Source organism: Hesperophylax consimilis, chromosome 12 (genome assembly GCF_061612785.1).
Source record: "Hesperophylax consimilis isolate HC1 chromosome 12, BYU_Hcon_1.0, whole genome shotgun sequence".
Classification (NCBI taxonomy): Eukaryota; Metazoa; Arthropoda; class Insecta; order Trichoptera; family Limnephilidae; genus Hesperophylax; species Hesperophylax consimilis.
In genome coordinates this window covers 10122435-10140151 of record NC_142847.1, presented here as the reverse complement: position 1 = coordinate 10140151, position 17717 = coordinate 10122435, and the positions used below count along the sequence as shown (strand labels likewise).

The 17717-nt window shown below is 35.8% G+C and overlaps 2 protein-coding genes across 2 annotated transcripts in view; one reads left to right on the top strand and one right to left on the bottom strand.

The window, feature by feature from the left end:
- Adsl (adenylosuccinate lyase) overlaps window positions 1-17717 on the bottom strand; it is a 136846-nt gene that overhangs the window by 80490 nt on the left and 38639 nt on the right. The gene's annotated exons all lie outside the window — the stretch shown is intronic.
- LOC149419106 (uncharacterized) overlaps window positions 11299-17717 on the top strand; it is a 35211-nt gene continuing 28792 nt past the window's right edge. Inside the window, exon 1 of the mRNA XM_089637682.1 lies at window positions 11299-12414. Within this exon, the coding sequence (XP_089493808.1) occupies window positions 12184-12414 (231 nt within the window). The 5' untranslated portion in view covers window positions 11299-12183. The remainder of the gene's footprint in view (window positions 12415-17717) is intronic.

The window sequence follows — 17717 nt, the reverse complement described above, 5'->3', positions numbered from 1 at the left end:
TGTTTGTGCGCTTAGTTCTTCTAAACTACGTAAAGAATTTTGATAGAATCTTCACTATCATTTAGCGAATTTCTTCAATAAAGTTTGTATACATAAAACATGCATATTATACATATAGAAAGTAGAGAAAAGTCGATGTTTTGTAATCAAGTCGTAAAAAATATATTTTTGGGCCCTTACATTGCTTACGCTGGCTAATGATTATGAGTAGAGACCGGATTAGATGCAACAAAAATAGCCCAAAATATGCATGCAAATATGCAATAAAAATAGCTAAAATATGCACGAAAATCCATAAAAAGGGTCAAAATATGCAACGTGAAATAATACAGGAAGTCGTATTTTTACATATTTTTTTTTATTTTAGTAAGCTATTAGTTCTCAAGGGTAACAATTATATTTTCGAAAATATCAATTATAAAATGTATTTAACAATAAAATTTAGAATTTACCTTTAAAAACGTATATGACTAAGTACTGTTCTAAATGTTCTGTAGACAAATTGTGTCTACGATCGCTTAATATATTTTTGTAAGCGGAAAAGGAACGTTCTACGTCTACTGATGTGGCTGGACAGAATTTAAATTTGGGTGCGATTTTTGAACTTATTGTTCCGGGCAAAATTTCACCTGCCCCGTTGGTTGATAAGGTTATCAATTTGGCACAAAGGTTCAAACCCTGGGTTATTATTCAGTATGTTTTCAAATTTTTCTTTGAGTTTAGTCGGGAATAGCTTTGGCAAAGAGGAATTCATAAGGCGAATTTCCTTCATAACCTGAATAGATGCATTCAACGCCAATCCATGAGTTTCAAGCGTTTTTATACTTGCAGGTATGTAGGCGAAATGAGTGGTAATCATAGCTAGGTTTTTTTTAATACTGGCGTCGTCAAACGATTCTTTGCACTGGAAAACTGCCAAAGCCTCTGCACTATCGAAGTCATTGATAACACCCTTGATGGCTTCAAAATGTTCATGGTAAAACATCGCAGCTTCGATCCATGTACCTACCCCAACGTGTTATTACTGGCTCAGGAGGTAAAGGGATATTTGGCAGTTTTTCTTTGTAGGCCTTTATACGAGCAGGCGCCTTAAGAAACACTTTCTTTGCTAATGAAATCAGGTTATTTACATTCGCAAACGTGGATCTCACTTCTTCGGCGAGTCTGTGAATTCCGTGAGCAAAACACGTCACATGAATCAAATTGGGATAAAATACTTGGAGGGCTTTGCCTGCTTTGATCATATAGGGGGCAGGACTGAGAGCAACACATACACATTTTCATCCGCAGAAGATTCAGGAAATATTTTTTTTATACCCTCATTCACAAATCTGGCGATCGTAGAATGATTTGCCTTTTCAAGTTCTCTGCAGGCCACCAAATAGGAAGGTGAAGGTTCAAGTTTTAATGCACCAACAATCAAATTTGCAATGTAACGGCCGCAAGTGTGGTGGTTTCGTCAGCTGAAATCCATATGATGTTATCCTTGAGTTCATTGCGTATTTCTTCCAGGACATGTAGATAAATTGATGGTATGTAATTTTTACGTAAAGTAAATTCATACGGTATATTTTGATTTATGCAATATTTTCTGAGAAAATCCTTCAAGGCAGGATTTGTCAGTTTGTATAGAGGGATATTGCTTGCAAGAAATGCTTCACATAGATCCATGCTAAAGCGATTTTGTTGTTTACCTTTGGAGGTTACTTCACTGTTACTGCTACTTGCCACTGTAAAAACTTGTTGTCGTGGGCCCTACTTCTGCACTCCTGCGGTATATGAACACTGGTTTTGACGTGCTGATCTATTTGGAACTTTTTTGTGCTAGAAATGTTTTTCTCGCAAACTCGGCAGTATAAAACTTTTCCGTCGTATGTAAATATTCCAGGATATTCAGCTATCCACGTATGGGCACTTTTTTATCAGGGGGCATGGTTCACTTTCACAATGTTCAACTTTGTGCAAACAAACAAAACACTAGACGAAACTCTAAAGAACAGCGCGTACGACCAGTCAAAAACAAAATTCGCAATTCACTGAATTACCATAAAAATATACCAAATCACCCCTCATAAGAATGAATGAATTTTTTTCGGCAATTAGCCGAATTAAGCCGAGTAGGCGCGAGCGCAGGCGAAGATGAGAGAGGTTCCCCCCCGCTCCGGCCGCCGGCCGTAGCGATCAGTAAGATCAGTTATCAGTTCTTCGCTCAGCTTCGCTGGCCGCGCGCCTTGCTATCTGACGTCTATAGTGTCGCTATGTGAGGCATCTGAACGATATCAAGCGTAAATATGCAAGATCTCAAATTATTTGCTAAAATATGCAACTACCGCTGAAAAGGGTCTAAATATGCATTTGCATATGCAAATATGTAAATGCATATAATCCGGTCTCTACTTATGAGATATATCAAAATAATGTTCGACGGAATTTTATATGTTGAAAAGGCCTACAGAAAAGTACACGTAATTGTATATCCTAAAGATAACCCCCAGCAACGCCGGGTACACGTTAGCTAGTTAAAAATAAAGTACTTACTAATAAAAACGCCATATGTAGGTATTTGTATTATCAACCCAACATAATATCGACGGCCTTAACAACAAAATATTAGTTTTTTTTTGGCATATGCCCGAATTCTGAAGTCGTAAATTAGTGCGAATTTAAGCAAAATACTAAAGCAGTTAACAATAATAATAAAAATACTCCCCTAAGAACACAACTTTTGAAGATAAAATTATTCTTTCAAAAAATTACCCAACATAACTTACTTCCTCGGAGCAGTAGATGGATGATACATGCACTGAAAGACATACAAAGTAAATCAAAATGTTATTACTGTAAACTCGTGCCTTGATAATAATATAACGTTTATTTCAATGAATCGTGACAATAAACAACAAATCATTTTACTGTTAAGTTTCACAATAAAATATTATTCAATTCTTTACATTTGATAAAATCACTCGGTCTACGTGCCCGCTGTGATAGTAAAAATGATTTTTTTAATATTAGCTTACATTTACCCGGGAGTTGCTGGGGTTATCCTTAGGAGATAGACAAATACAATCTAGGACATTTGTGTAGATTTTTTTAAGGTATACATTTCCGTAGCACATTATTTTGAGTTATCTCATAAGGTTTAGCCAGCGTTAGCGATGTACTAGTAAGCGTCCGAAAATATTTTTTTACGGCTTGATTACAAAACATCGTCATTTCTATACTTTATATAAATATAATATGCATAGACTATCTATAAAAACCTTTCGGAAGAAATTTTCTAAATGATAATGAAAACCCCATCAAAATCCGTTGCCTAGTTTAGAAGAACTAAGCGCACAAACAGACAGACACGGATAGCGAGTTTATTTTATACTATTTAGAGATTATAACTGCGGAAAAAAACTAGTTATTTTTATGTTAAAATAATCGAATCACCTCCGAAGAGCAACGGATATTTTTATGATCTGATTTGCATAATTAACTTAGTTAGCGACATCTCAGTTCAGAGGTCAAACAGGCAGCAAGCAAATTACAGGATCTTATTATAAATATAAGACGTGTAACGTGAGATTTTTAGAATCATTAACTACGTTGAACATTAAAACACATACGTTAACGCACTAACAGAGTTCTGCACAAATCCATGCATTTACGCAGATATATTATGCAGGCGACATACATATTGTGGGGGTCAGATAGGAATCTGCAATGCGAAAGAAAAATTCAGTGAGATTGAAGACGCAAATGACTGCAAATGACTTGGAACTAAGATTGAATCAAGCCAAGACGAATGCACGTCTGCTAGCGTATCAAAAACTGCAATGTCGCACACTACAGGTAATGAATATGAATTTGAAACAATCTATCACTTTATGTACAGTTATTTAAATAAACCAACAAATGATCCCAAAAATCCAATATCATCTCCAAAGACATTTTAAATCTAGACTAGAAGAGCTAAAACTAATCTCTAAAAACACACGGAGAAAACTTACTAATTCGTTTTCCGGTTAAAAACGGGACTGTAAGCTTTTAACGAATGAATTGACAGAGTTCCTTACAAAGTATCAGTTAAAAGCGAGTGTTTTATGAGGACAGCGGAACACACGTTCATACAAATACTGACATTGATATTGCCGCATTCCGTAATGAATGTAATGATATTTATTACTAAATTTATTAGGAAAAGAACACGTGTTCTCAATATATTCTGAACGACTAATATTTTATCAGGAAATTGGCATGCTACCACTTTTATAACAGGATCATTTTTCTCCGTGCATTTATTAGACCAGTGCTAAGCTAATGTCATGAAAAACATCGAAACAATATTGGATATTTTAGTATAAAGACAAAATTTTGGAGTTACGCAAGAAAACGGTATTTTTTAGACGAGGTTCAACAAGAACCACGAGCTATGATAATTTTTCAAAGACCTGTTAGTAAAAATACTGATGAAAGTGGGATTACTTTGAAAATCGAATAATTGTTTCCGTGTAACGTTCCTCGAAGGGTAACAATGTCACAAGCACTTGGCAAAGTGGAATTGCTTTGAAAATCGAATAATTGTTTCCGTGTAACATTCCTCAAAGGGTAACAATGTCACAAGCACTTGGCAAATGTACTCGTTTGCATAAACGGGATATGAGTGATTTACTCCAAATGGGGTCTTTTCCATATGGTTTTTAGGTCTAGGTTAATTCCAAATACCTCTGAGATTGTCCAGTTCCTTTACATGTATATTTGAGAACCACTGTTCATTTCGTTTCCGTAAGTTTTTTTTTATTTATGACTAGCTGTGCCCCACCACTCGTTGCTGTGGCTCAGTCTTTCTGTGCAGATAGACACAATAGCGCGTTTTGCTCTTACGTCCAACAGATGGCGCTATTTTGAAAAAAATATTTTTTTTCCTGTCATAAGTGACAATATAGGTATATAAAAACACACGTGTATTCGAATGCAAAGTTATGTCAAAATTTCAAAGCAATCGGTGATGAACTTTCATAGATTTAAGATTTTGAATAAACACGATGATTTACATTTTTATTTATATACAGGGTGTATCGGCACTAACCCGACAAACTTTAACCAGCTATTCCTTAGCACATTTGGAGTAAAAAATGTTATGGGCACTTTGCTGTCCGGTAGCATTTTTTTTCAATTAAAAACAAAAAAATTAAAAATTTCCACTCTCCATCATCACACTGTCATTAGCATTGCTTTTCGTGTTCAACAGCTGTTATAAGCAAGTATGTCGAAAAGCGTCTTCGCTCTTTCGCACACACTAAATAATAATAGCTAAAAATGAGACGAAAGGTGCCGTGCCATTTCGTTGTGATTGTAAAAGCGCGCCAATATAGGTACACACGTACATTATTCAACGGAATTCGAATAAAATATTGCCAGATGGGTTTTCAAACTTTGACAAAGGATAAAACAGTGGTGACATGTGGTGAAAATATGAATAATAATTTTTTTATTAAAAAAAAACGTTACCGGACAGCAAAGTGCACATAAGATTTTTTAGTCCAAATATGCTAAGGAATAGCTGGTTAAAGTTTGTCGGGTACGTGCCGATACACCCGTAGATAGATATAACGCTTACAGTCTAATTCTTCAAAATATCCATTGGATCATACAGTTAAATTTTCAGATGTTTATAATGTACCTAGCCCAAGTATTTTTCAAATATTTGTGATACTATCCAGTTAAGGCGATGCACTACGTAGTAATTTAAAATCATGTGTTTTTGGTTTGAAAATTTGGTAGCCTAGAAATGTTTCAGATGCTTTAATTAAATACTGCGAGTAGAATACATCCTGGCCTTTGAAATAATCGAGTATATTTTAGATAGGTCTTTTTATAAGCCCAGAAAAAAATAATGTATAAGGCCTATGAAAACTGCTTTAAAGTTCAAAATCTCCTAATTACGAAGCCATTTTCGGTTATGATTTTATTGTATAATATGGCAAATTAAGTTATTTATAAAATGATCGAAAACATTTAAATATTTGTGCCTGAACATCCACAAAATAAAATAAAAGGCACTTTTTGGCCATGTTTTTTTCTTGCATAAATCAAAACACGTGGATGGTGTGAAGCGGGAATTTAAGCCTTATCGCTATCTACGTAAGGTGTGTTATTGATAGCGGCTCGATTCAAAATATTACACGACGTAGTGCATCGCCTTAAGGAGACATAACACTCTAATAAAGGGGGTTCGCTCGACGCTCACATTTTAATTATTTCTGATGAACGTATTACAAAAATCTCATATGTTTCTAGATGAATCCCTACGGATGTAAGTTGTTCATATTTAAGATTAATAAAAACAGGACCTTCCTATTCAAATGTTTTTTGTAAAACGTTATGAAAATTTTATAAAACCTTTTCCAACTATAAAATTAGGGGTGAGCACCAGATTTTATTTTTCTAGGCGATGAATTCGTAACTTCCCGATGGATACCTCTATAAATATTTGAGATTTTAGTAATACGTTCATTAGAAATAATTAAAATAAACCCCACGGAAAGTTCGATTTTCTAGGCTTGCTAGGGCAAAGTCGACCGTAGGACCGTTCACTTCACTTCACGACAACATCACGTTAAGATTCCCACCTTACTTTAGAGATTTGATAGGGCAAATTCAACGGCAGGTCTATACAATATATTAGGGCCGCGCGTCGCTTATGTTTGTGCACGGCTGCTTCACTTACGTCCTTAAGTTTCTGGCTTTATTTTGGCGATGCCATACGTCAATCAATCAAGTCGCTAGCAATAACACCCCTTATGTAGATGGCGATAAGGTTTAAATTCCCGTTCAACACCATCCGTATTTTTTGATAAATACAAGAAAAAAACATGGCCAAAAAGTGGCTTTTATTTTATTTTGCGGACTTTCAGGCACAAATATTTAATTGTTTTACGATCATTTTATAAAGAACTTAATTTGCCACATTATACAATAAGACCGTAACCGAAAATGCGTTCGTAAGTAGGAGATTTTGAAATTTAAAGCAGTTTTTATAGGCCTGATACATTATTTTTTCTAGGCTTATTAAAAGACTTTTAAGAAGTTCTACTCGTAGTATTTAATTAAAGCATCTAAAACATTTCTAATTGATCAAATTTTCAAACCAAAAAAACATGATTTAGCATTGCTACGTATGGCATAGGAATGACAAAAGTTCTATGGGATTGTAGATTGTTTTTTTTTTTATTTGGATATTTAGTAAGATTTGGAGAACCTAATTATTCAGATAAGAAACTGAGCACAGCAAATATATTTATAAAAATGGCAAGCATCCTTAATTGTGAGAAGTCGCCTTCTTCACGTTTTATTATTATTATTACTATTTACTGCCAGAGTCTGCAATAAAAACTCCGTGCAACCAAAACAGGCATACTCATTCGAGGTCGTGAACCAGCACAACCTCTCTGCATAACCTAACGTGACCGCGACATGGCGTGTTGAATTAAATTAATAAGTTACTCACACAATACAATAATCTCGCGCAACAGACCGATTAGTTCTTCGTCACTGAAATTGAAGAGAAACTCAACTTCGTCATGATTTAGATATTTTTTATTTTACTCTTTAAAGCGTTTACAATTACAATGAGTACATTCATGACACAGACATTGGGTGACGCTGCCATGATCGAATGACGGCGATTTATCGATCGAGCGTGGAAACGTAGAGGAATTACTGGGAATTTATTTTGCAATTTTCCTGTCACATGACGTGTTTTCTTGTATGTTTTTTTGCTTTCAATAGGGTCCCTCAATCTCAGTATGCCCAGGGACCCCTTCACTGTTTAAGACGGTCCTGCATACTACCTACGTACTACACAACTAAGTACACTCCTCAAGTGAACTGTTTTGAGATGTCGAGGCGTAGTTGTGAGAATGACGAGTAACTTGAGTTGTGAGTTCCACACGGAGAAAAATGATCCTGCAGAATATATCGAAACACGTGTTTACGCACGTCAATATCAATATCAGTGTTCGTGTTCCGCCGTCCTCATAAAACATTTGCTTTTGGCTGATACTTTGTTGAGAACTCTTTCAATTCGTTTGTTATAGACTTGCATTCCCATTTTTAACAGAAAATCGAATAATTTGATCAGATTTTTAATAAATTAACAGTACTTCATCAGTCTGCGCGATTTTTAAGATTTGACATTTTTTGCCAATGCATTGGTACCTTGGCACCCTCAATCTGAACAGGGCCTAAATAATCCAATATATTAAAAGTCGGTGATTTTACAGCAAATCCTCCATAAAATCTAAATAATTTGTTATTTGATACTCAAATAAAATATTAATGGCCTGTAAAAAAATACTAAAAAAGAATAAACTTGCAATATTTAGCCTTGTTCTCGTAAAGTAAACACTTCTAAAACACTTTAAAAAAATACTACTAGATTTTTACCGTAGCAACAATGATAGAAGTTTTATGAGGTTGTCATAGACTAGATAATTTTTTACTTCCAATACGAATTTGTCACAAGGTCATAGTCAAAAGTTATCGTTTGTATAAAAAATACTAAAATCGTCACAATTTACAAAAAAATAAACCAACAAACAAAAAATATACAAACTTTCTGTAAAAATAGGAAAATAACAGCAAAAAACGAGTAAATATGAATATAATTTCTATTAAAATATAATAGAAGGTAACGGTGTCTTCACAATGGCTAGGCTATAAGAAGACAAGTTATACTTTGTCGTTGTTAGAAGTGACATAATGACATGTATGGTGGATATTCTCTTTCTCTCCCACTTCCCTCCCCCCCCCCACTATCGGACTGAGTGACCTATACACCGCGACCTCTTATCACCGCACAGGGGTCAACAACTGCCGATGTAAGTACCTAGTTGAAATTGAGAGAGGAGAGAAAATAAAAAAATGCGGCGCAGCGCTGAGCAGACGCGAACTTCGATACGTGTATTTTCATAAAAAAGTTGCAAGAAGCGGTACGCAACGTTTCAAAATTTTATTTTATTTTTAATTAGTTCATTTTATTCAAATAAGGAGCCGTTCAAGTATTATATAAGCACTATAGGGGGGCAGGGGGGTCTTTGATTTGCTTATTTTTGATGACATGGGGGGGTGGGGGGGTCGAGATAGTGATTACGTCAGCACTGCTCAGCAGTAGTTTTTTTTTTTTACACATTGGCAACCCACACATTGTCTATGTTTGAAAACCGAATACATATTCGGGGATGCCCACAAATAATTAATACGTTTAGGTACTCGCTTAGTTTATTTAAATGAATATTATGTGCATTAAAGTCCTCTATCCTAAGTCTATTTTATAAGTGCTGCTTATGAATCAATAAAACACAGAATACATTAACAGAAAAATGCATATAGGTATAAATTTTTACGTAAGCATGGGAGGGGGGGGGGGTAAGAGCTTTGCTTACTTTTGGTGACAAGGGGGGACAGGGGGTAAATAATTGTAATAAATCTGCTTACGTAATACTTGAACGGCCCCTAAGTGACAAAGTGAATGCATTAAGTGTACCACGATGATAATATTAAAATATTGTAGCTTTGATAACCTAAACATTGATACCCAAAGGAATAATAAATAAATAAAATTAAACTTAAACTAATGCCTAATTTGTTCGCTTTAAGAAACAGCCCATATGGTCTCATAGAAATAGTTGTATCTCCCTTACTGTTATGGTGAAAAAATAAGATCTAAACGGTGTTAGAAAGATAAAACCTTACGCTTTACATTCAAATCTAGCTTTATATTAAAATACACACCTCTATGAATATAAAGGTTTCGACCGCAATTATGAAATTTCGCTCATTTTGTTTTATATGAAACTACAAAAACCTGAGGTGACGTTAAAGTTTGTAATGCGTTTGTCTAGTAAAATATGTGAGTTTTTTCAGTAATTTTAGTTCCAAAAACATAAGCAGAAGCATTTAAAAAAATGTTCATATTAAAATTTGTAAAAACTAAATGTTTAAATATTCCATTTATTTTATTGCAAAGCGGAAATACCCCAACCATCTGACGAAATACGTCTGAGGGATTAAATTAGAGTTTTTCTCGTTAGATAATTAGGGAGAAGAAATAAATTTATACCAAAACACAAAACCCATACTGTAAAAATCTCCTCGTGGTACATTGCGTGTAGTGAAAAAATGTTTGTTTTTATGTTACTTAATATAGATATTTCTTTGTTGGAACTCGAAATGACACAATCCTATACTATCGGTCTTGCTGCAGTCATAATTTTATAAGTTTCGCACGCATACCAAACATATCTATTTTTGTAATCTATACCTAATTCCAGTTTGTGACAATTTTAACATGACTATCGAACTATCGAAAAAAGTAATATTTTTCAGAATCGCTGTACACGCTTTATACGCATTTCAAAAAACAACACTTGGTTTAAGCTTCATTATTAAAATATAGGTTTTTAGGCTTTTAGTTTGGGTTATTTAAATAATTAATGCGTATTTCCTACCTAACAAACATAACTTACGACAAACGTCAGATCAAAAATATGGTGGTCGAAACCGTGAACTTATAAATTTTGAAAAAAAAGGAAAATTAAGGCATTCTTTTTGCTCCCCAACCAATCTCCCCCCAACGAAAATAGTTGTCTTGTTATAGTAATTAAATTGAATGAAAATGTTATTTTTTTAAAATATTCTGATATTTTACCCAAAAATTACAATAATATTATTCTCACTAGATTCCAGTTGAAGGCATCCGTTTATAGTTTATGAATATTTTTTTTTCAATTTCTATGGAAAAACTTTTTAAGATTATAAAGAGATTAGTTTTTTAAAGTTTTTATTTGTTTGTTTTTATTGATTATGATTATGGTGATTATTGTGTTGTGGATTAGCGATCTTTTAAATAGTTTTTTGTTGTTGTTATTATTAATTTATTTATTGTTATTAACCAGTGTTGTGGAATATGGGTACGTTTAATACGCACGTTAAATTATTTGAAGCAAAAACTGTCCAATAAATTTCGAGTATGACTAATATTCATTTATTCAGGGCGTTCGATAATACACATCATTGCGTTTATAATCAGGCAACAAAAAGTGTGAAGACATCTGAATTATTATGAATAGTTTTTGATAAAAACGTCAGTGTTTGCATAAAACACTGACGAAATATAAATATAAACAGAAAAACCGCCGGTTGGCGAACGCTGCCCCCGCAAGATTGTGTTTATCTCAACATGCTGTTATGACGTTATGACTAACACCGCCGCCCGCTGAATATTTCTAATACGAGTTATAAAATCACTTCGCGATCGTACTCCGAACTCCGCACAGCCGAGTACCGGCAGCGAGTGCATCATCGGGCCTACCAGCCAACACACCTCCGCTGGTTTAATAATGTCCGTCCAATCAGACCAAAAACATTCTAGATCTTTCGCTAATCTGCCATGACACACGTTTACACCTTCAAATCAACCAGTTGACGATGTGCAGAATGCGGGAGACACGGTTCACTGTTGTAATGTGAGGTTATTGATAGAATATCGTCGAAATATCAGCTGCAAACAAAACGGGTTTGCAAAGTGCGAACGAAAACATAACGAAACGTGCCGGGAAAACAGAACGCCGACAAACTACTGTCAGATAGACAGAGTTTGTTTAGAATTTCGGTGTTACCAAGTGTTTATTTTGTGATATTGTTATCTTTAAATGAGTGAAAATAATACAAGAAATGGTGTTTTTGTGATATTATAATGAAAAACGAACTGAAGCTGTTAAATAAAGTACTAAAAATAAGATACTCTATTGATTTGAGTTTTAATTTGTGAAAATAGTAATTAAAAAGTGTTGCTTCGGTAATATTTGTATGAAAATCTAACAACAACTCTAAAAAAAGTTGTATTTTAACACAGAAGTTTATCGTGGAGCGATATTTGTTTAATAAAATTAGACGTTACATTGATTTAGCTTGCAAACAAGTGAAAATAATACTGAAAATTGTTGTTTTTGTGATGAGAAACAGACACAAACTGTAAAAAAAGTTGTATGTTTACACAGAATCTCGTTGCGAATCTTTGTTTACTTTCCAAAATAACATACTCGTTGATTTGGCTGTGTGAGCATGTTAAAAGAACGTCTAAAATTTTTAGTTTTTGATTGATTTTTTTAATAAAAATAACAATAACAAGTGATGACAGATCGAGTTGAAAACGTGTATTCAAACATCGACCCTCTGACGGGCAGTGTGGCCACCTGCGACAGAGTGATGCAGACGAGGGCCGAGTACTCCAAGATGGCCTCTTCCTCGGGCTACCTGCCGCACACGGTGGGCAGCATGGAGTGGCGCCCCCCAGGAGGGGGGTGGAAAAAAAAGGTTGCTCATCTGGGCAAGTGGGAGTTTATACTGAAGATTGCAGAAATTGTAAGTAAAAAGACAATATAATTAGATTGGACAGGCTCATATGCATTGCGCATTCTATGACCTTCATAGTCGAGCGGTTAAGATGACGAATCCAGATATCGCAGATTCGGAAATAACTAACTAACCATCACGTGGTAGTCAGTGAGAATAGACGCCACACAATTCTCAATCTGGAAGGCGGGTATGGGTACCTTCGCCCCAGGAACTATTCATTGGATAGCCAACACCTCTGCCATAGGTTACCCCAAGTGGTTCGCTATGTTTAGCGACGTAGCAGGGGTGCCCAGGTTCATGGAGTAATGTTTGTCCAGGTCTTGGCAGCAGATGAAGTGGGAGTGATGGATTTATACGTCCGTCGCTCCTGGGCACACTGACACCCAGATTCCTACCCACCCCTCTTATCCTTTTCCTCTCCTCTCTCCTTCAAACAACCTTAAGATAAATCATTTTCCTCGGGGTCTCCTGTGTGAAGATAACGTTAAAAAAACTCTTTGCACACATTTCTTGGTTCATTTACATCCATACATCGTCTTATACATACTTTTCCATTATTAAGGCTCTTGACATGCCCCAATTCAAGTATTTGATTAATTTGGTCGTGCTGTCTTCCTCAGGCGTCCCCGACTACTACTAAACTTTCGAGTCGCATTATTCTTCATACACCGTTCCACATTTCCAAACCATATTGTTCTTACACTAACTCCACACACGAGGCCCTGAGGTAAACAATTTCCTTCAGGGCCTGTCTCATCTTTGTGTATGCTGCGTATAGGGTCTTTGCGATGAGAGGAAGGAGTGAACATGGGTCTTGTAGGAGGGAGGAAACACGAAGGCCAGCGAATCGTTCCACAGCCGAGCTTTTAAACTCAAAAACGAGTCGAATAAACAACCTGTTCTCATGTGACAAATGTTGGGCGCGCGTTTGGTGTGTTTCCCGACTATGCGCCGGTGCCGAAGGGATCATTGATGCTAGTTCCTCAGAGCATCTTCCAATGAACAAGGAGAGCATTCCCAACTGAAGACTTCGCTGTAAAGATTGCAATCTGTTCGTGGTAGGGGAATCTGCCAAACGGACGGCGTTTCTTTAGCTTGTTCACTACGATGTATTCAGCCTTGCATTCTTTCTGGATCTCATCATTTATAACACATTCTAACATGGTTTTCCCACAAATACGTCTCAGTGATCTTATTTCTACAGCATTCACTTTCTCTGCTAGTTTACTAAGTTGGGAAATGTTGGGTGAATATTTTAATTTTACAATTGGATTCTAATTGGGTTTCACAAAAGGATATAAATCTAACTAACTAACTAAGCACCAAACCGTTTCCCGCAGGGGTAGACAGCGAGGACAGACCGCCAAGCAACTCGGTCTTGGCACACACTCCTTACCTCATTCACATTCATACATCGTCTCATACATCTCAACCAGACTCAAGTATCTGATTCACTCGATCATGCAATGTCTTCCTCGGGTGTCCCCGACTTCTGTTACCATTCACATTTGCGTCATATTTTTCTCCTTACACTCCTTTATTCGTTCATTCGCTCTACATGCCCAAACCATGTAAGCGTCCCTTTCTTAATCTTACTTATGCTAAGATAAGCCTTGCATTCTTTGGGGATCTCAACATTTCTCACACGATCATACATTGGTTTTACCACACATACGCCTCAGGGATCTCATTTTTACAGCATTCAGTCTACTTTCATCCTTCATCTGCCAGTTGCATGCCTCATTGCCATACAAAAGGGTAGGTACCATAACTCCATTGTGGACAGCTAGCTTCGCTTCTTTCGACATTTTTTGTAAACGACAACTGCGTCCAGTCCTCCATTAATGGAGTTACTCTTTTTTTCTTGAATTTACCCTTCTTTTAATATCTGTCAACCTTCCCATATCTCGGAATCATACTTCTTAAATACATAAACTCATCCACCTGCTCCAAGTATTCATCATTCAAGACTATATTGCACACTGTTTTCGTATTCTCTCTTTCAAACACCATGTCGATAGACTTACATTCATCATTAACTCATTATTCATACATATTTCGTTCATCCTAGACAAGAGAGACTGTAGATCTTCCACACTGTTAGCAAGCAGCACTGCATCATCAGCATACATACTTGCAGACTACTCAAATCCGCACATCTTTCAATTCTTGCCTACAATTACCAAGGTGATATCAGCATTGTTTAACATATTTTGTGATATCAAACCACCACGTTCACCCTTATACATGTAACACTTCCCTCAGACAGAGACGCAATTGCCTGTATGAGATTCGTATTCACTTCATACTAGGACAACACCTTTTATAACTTTTTCCTGTTGACTCGGTCATATGCTTTTTGTAGATCTACAAAGGCACAGATAAATTTCTGGCTTTTTGCCAGAAACTTCTCAGTGAGCATAAACAAAGAGAAGATCTGGTCCATGCACCATCTTCCACTCATAAAAGCACCTTGCACATCCCATATTTTATACCTTGTTTCCTTTCTTACCCTTTCAATCAAAATTCTACCATTCAGGTTGCCAACTGAACTTAGCAGGCTAATAGTCCTATGATTCCCACATTCCATACGTGATCCTTTACCTTTGTATAGCGGCATGATAACAGCCCTTCTCCAATCTAATGGAGTGTAACCCTCCTTTAAACCCTGGTTAACAAGTTTGTAGAACCATGTGATAATTATACGGCTATCTCCTTTAAAGTATTCAGCAATAATATTGTCGAAACCGACAGCCTTACCATTATTCACAAATTTTATCGATATTTTTTTATCTCATCCATGCTGACTTCATTAACATTCACCCCATCATCATTCATTCGCCGCTGGAATCACTGTCACTCGGTTCATTTTCGAATACTTCCTCAAAACATTTCATCCATCTCTCTTTTATTTCTTCCTCATTCGTCAACATTTTTAACCTAAATAATATTAAATTGATTACATTATTAGGCACAGTTCAACTGAGAAATACACATTCAGTATCGGATAACACAAAAACAAGTCGCACTTGACCGCAGAGCTCTGCACACAACTTGAGACCTCAAACAATAAATTTATCATATTACTGTTATTTTAAGATATTTATAATCGTGCCCAGTGCTTATCGTAGACTGGACGAAATGCCACACAAACACGGCCAGTACAATAATTTATAATAAAAGCTTTCGTCATCATTATTATTGTAATATTTCAGCATGATGAAGTAATCTGTTGTTTTATTTGTTCGAAATGTATTGATATTTCATTAAATTGGGTGATCAACCCATTTCATATCACGATTTATTGATGGCATTATTATTTTATTCTGAATATTAGCATTATATTATTATATCGACTGGTTTGTAGCAGAGCGGGCAAACGCGTTGGGTTTCCACGCAGGCGTCGCGGGTTCAAACCGCTGCTACACGGAGAAAAATAAGAATTGGTAAGTTATGAAGAACATACTACATGAAGAACATAAAGAACTACAAATTATTCGTAATCTGGTTAAAAACGGGATTGCAGCCACTTAACATGAATCGATAGGTTTCAATCGATAAACTTTTATTAAAATACCAACTCATTATCACGATGTCGAAAAACGTGTTCATAAAAATGGTAATAGTCTCGCGTTTCGTCATTATATATTTTGAAGGCAAATGCAGGTGCATATACAGGGTGTATCGGCACGTACCCGACAAACTTTAACCAGCTATTCCTTAGCACATTTTGAGTCAAAAATGTTATGGGCACTTTGCTGTCCGGTAACATTTTTTTCACTTTAAAACAAAAAATTATTAAAAAATCCACACTCCGTCACTGTCATTGGCATTGTTTGTCGTGTTAAACAGCTGTTATTTGCAAGTGTGTCAAAAAGCGTCCTCGCTCTTTCATACACACTAAATAATAATAGTTAAAAATGAGACGAATGGTGCCATCCCATTTCGTTGTGATTGTAAAAGCGCGCCAATGTAGGTACGTTCGTACATTATTCAACGAAACTCGAATAAAATATTGCCAGATGGGTTTTCAAACTTTGACAAAGGATAAAACATTGGTGACATGTGGTGAAAATATGAATGATATTTTTTTATAAAAAAAAATGTTACCGGACAGCAAAGTGCCCATAACATTATTTACTCCAAATGTGCTAAGGAATGGCTGGTTAAAGTTTGTCGGGTACGTGCCGATACACCCTGTATATATTTCGATACATTAAGAAAATACTGAAAAATTTTCGTTTTTAACCATATTACCAATAATTTGATGAGATTTTTAATAAATGATCACACTACTCCATGATCTTTCTCCATGTAGCCAAGTTCTCATTGCAGAAGCAATTTTTTGGCTTATGTTGATGGTAGTAGGATAAATTTTAATTTTGTCAGGTTATTCAGAATTTCAGATTGCCCGTCGTCTTTTAAAAAATATACATATACCTAATATAGTTTTGAAATGTGCTGAAACTTTTTTGCACAAGGAGTAAAGTCCATCCTAAAAAGTCTTTAAACCAAAAGGTAACAATGTAAATCGTATCGCTTCGACGCGATGTAATGCTTTATTTGCCTCTAAAAAGAGTGTTTTTTATATGTATACCGCACTAGTCCCAACTGCTACCAATTGTCTGGAGCCAGTGAGACTATGGCATCCTCAATTGGGGTATGTTGTGAGGCTGAAGACAGTGAGGAGAGAAATGAGATGGAGAAAAAGAAGATGGCAAAGTACCGATCTGGCCACCAAACACGGCTAAAGCCATTTAAAGCAACGTTTTAATTCTGAATGGTGGTCTGCAATATTGAGAGTATCTTCACTCTGGAAAGTGTCGCAAATATACTATAAATTATTTCAAATTAATGTATTGTGAAATAATAATAAATTCATCAAATAAAATTTACTTACGCACGCCGGGATTTGAACCCGCAACCTCCGGATTACTAGTAGAGAGCCTTACCCTTCGACTCAAAGAGACACGTTATACACAAAGCAGCAAAAACTCTTGGACGAAAACCTTGCGACATAAAATACACATTTTTCCGTCTGGAATTTCTAGGTCAACGAAACTGTTTTGAACAATCAACTCCAATTACTTCATATGGGGGTTTTGAAATACCCCTTTAAGTGTCAAAAAGTAAGATTATTCACTGAATTAAGATTATGATACTGGGGCGAAGCCGGGTAGTACCTAAATACTGGTAATATATTTATTTTAACAGAAGAAAACACATTTTTTAATCTTTTACTTTCCATCATTTTCCTTTTACAAAGATGCCGTGGCCTCAATGTTAATCTTAGTGTTGAGCGAGCTCAA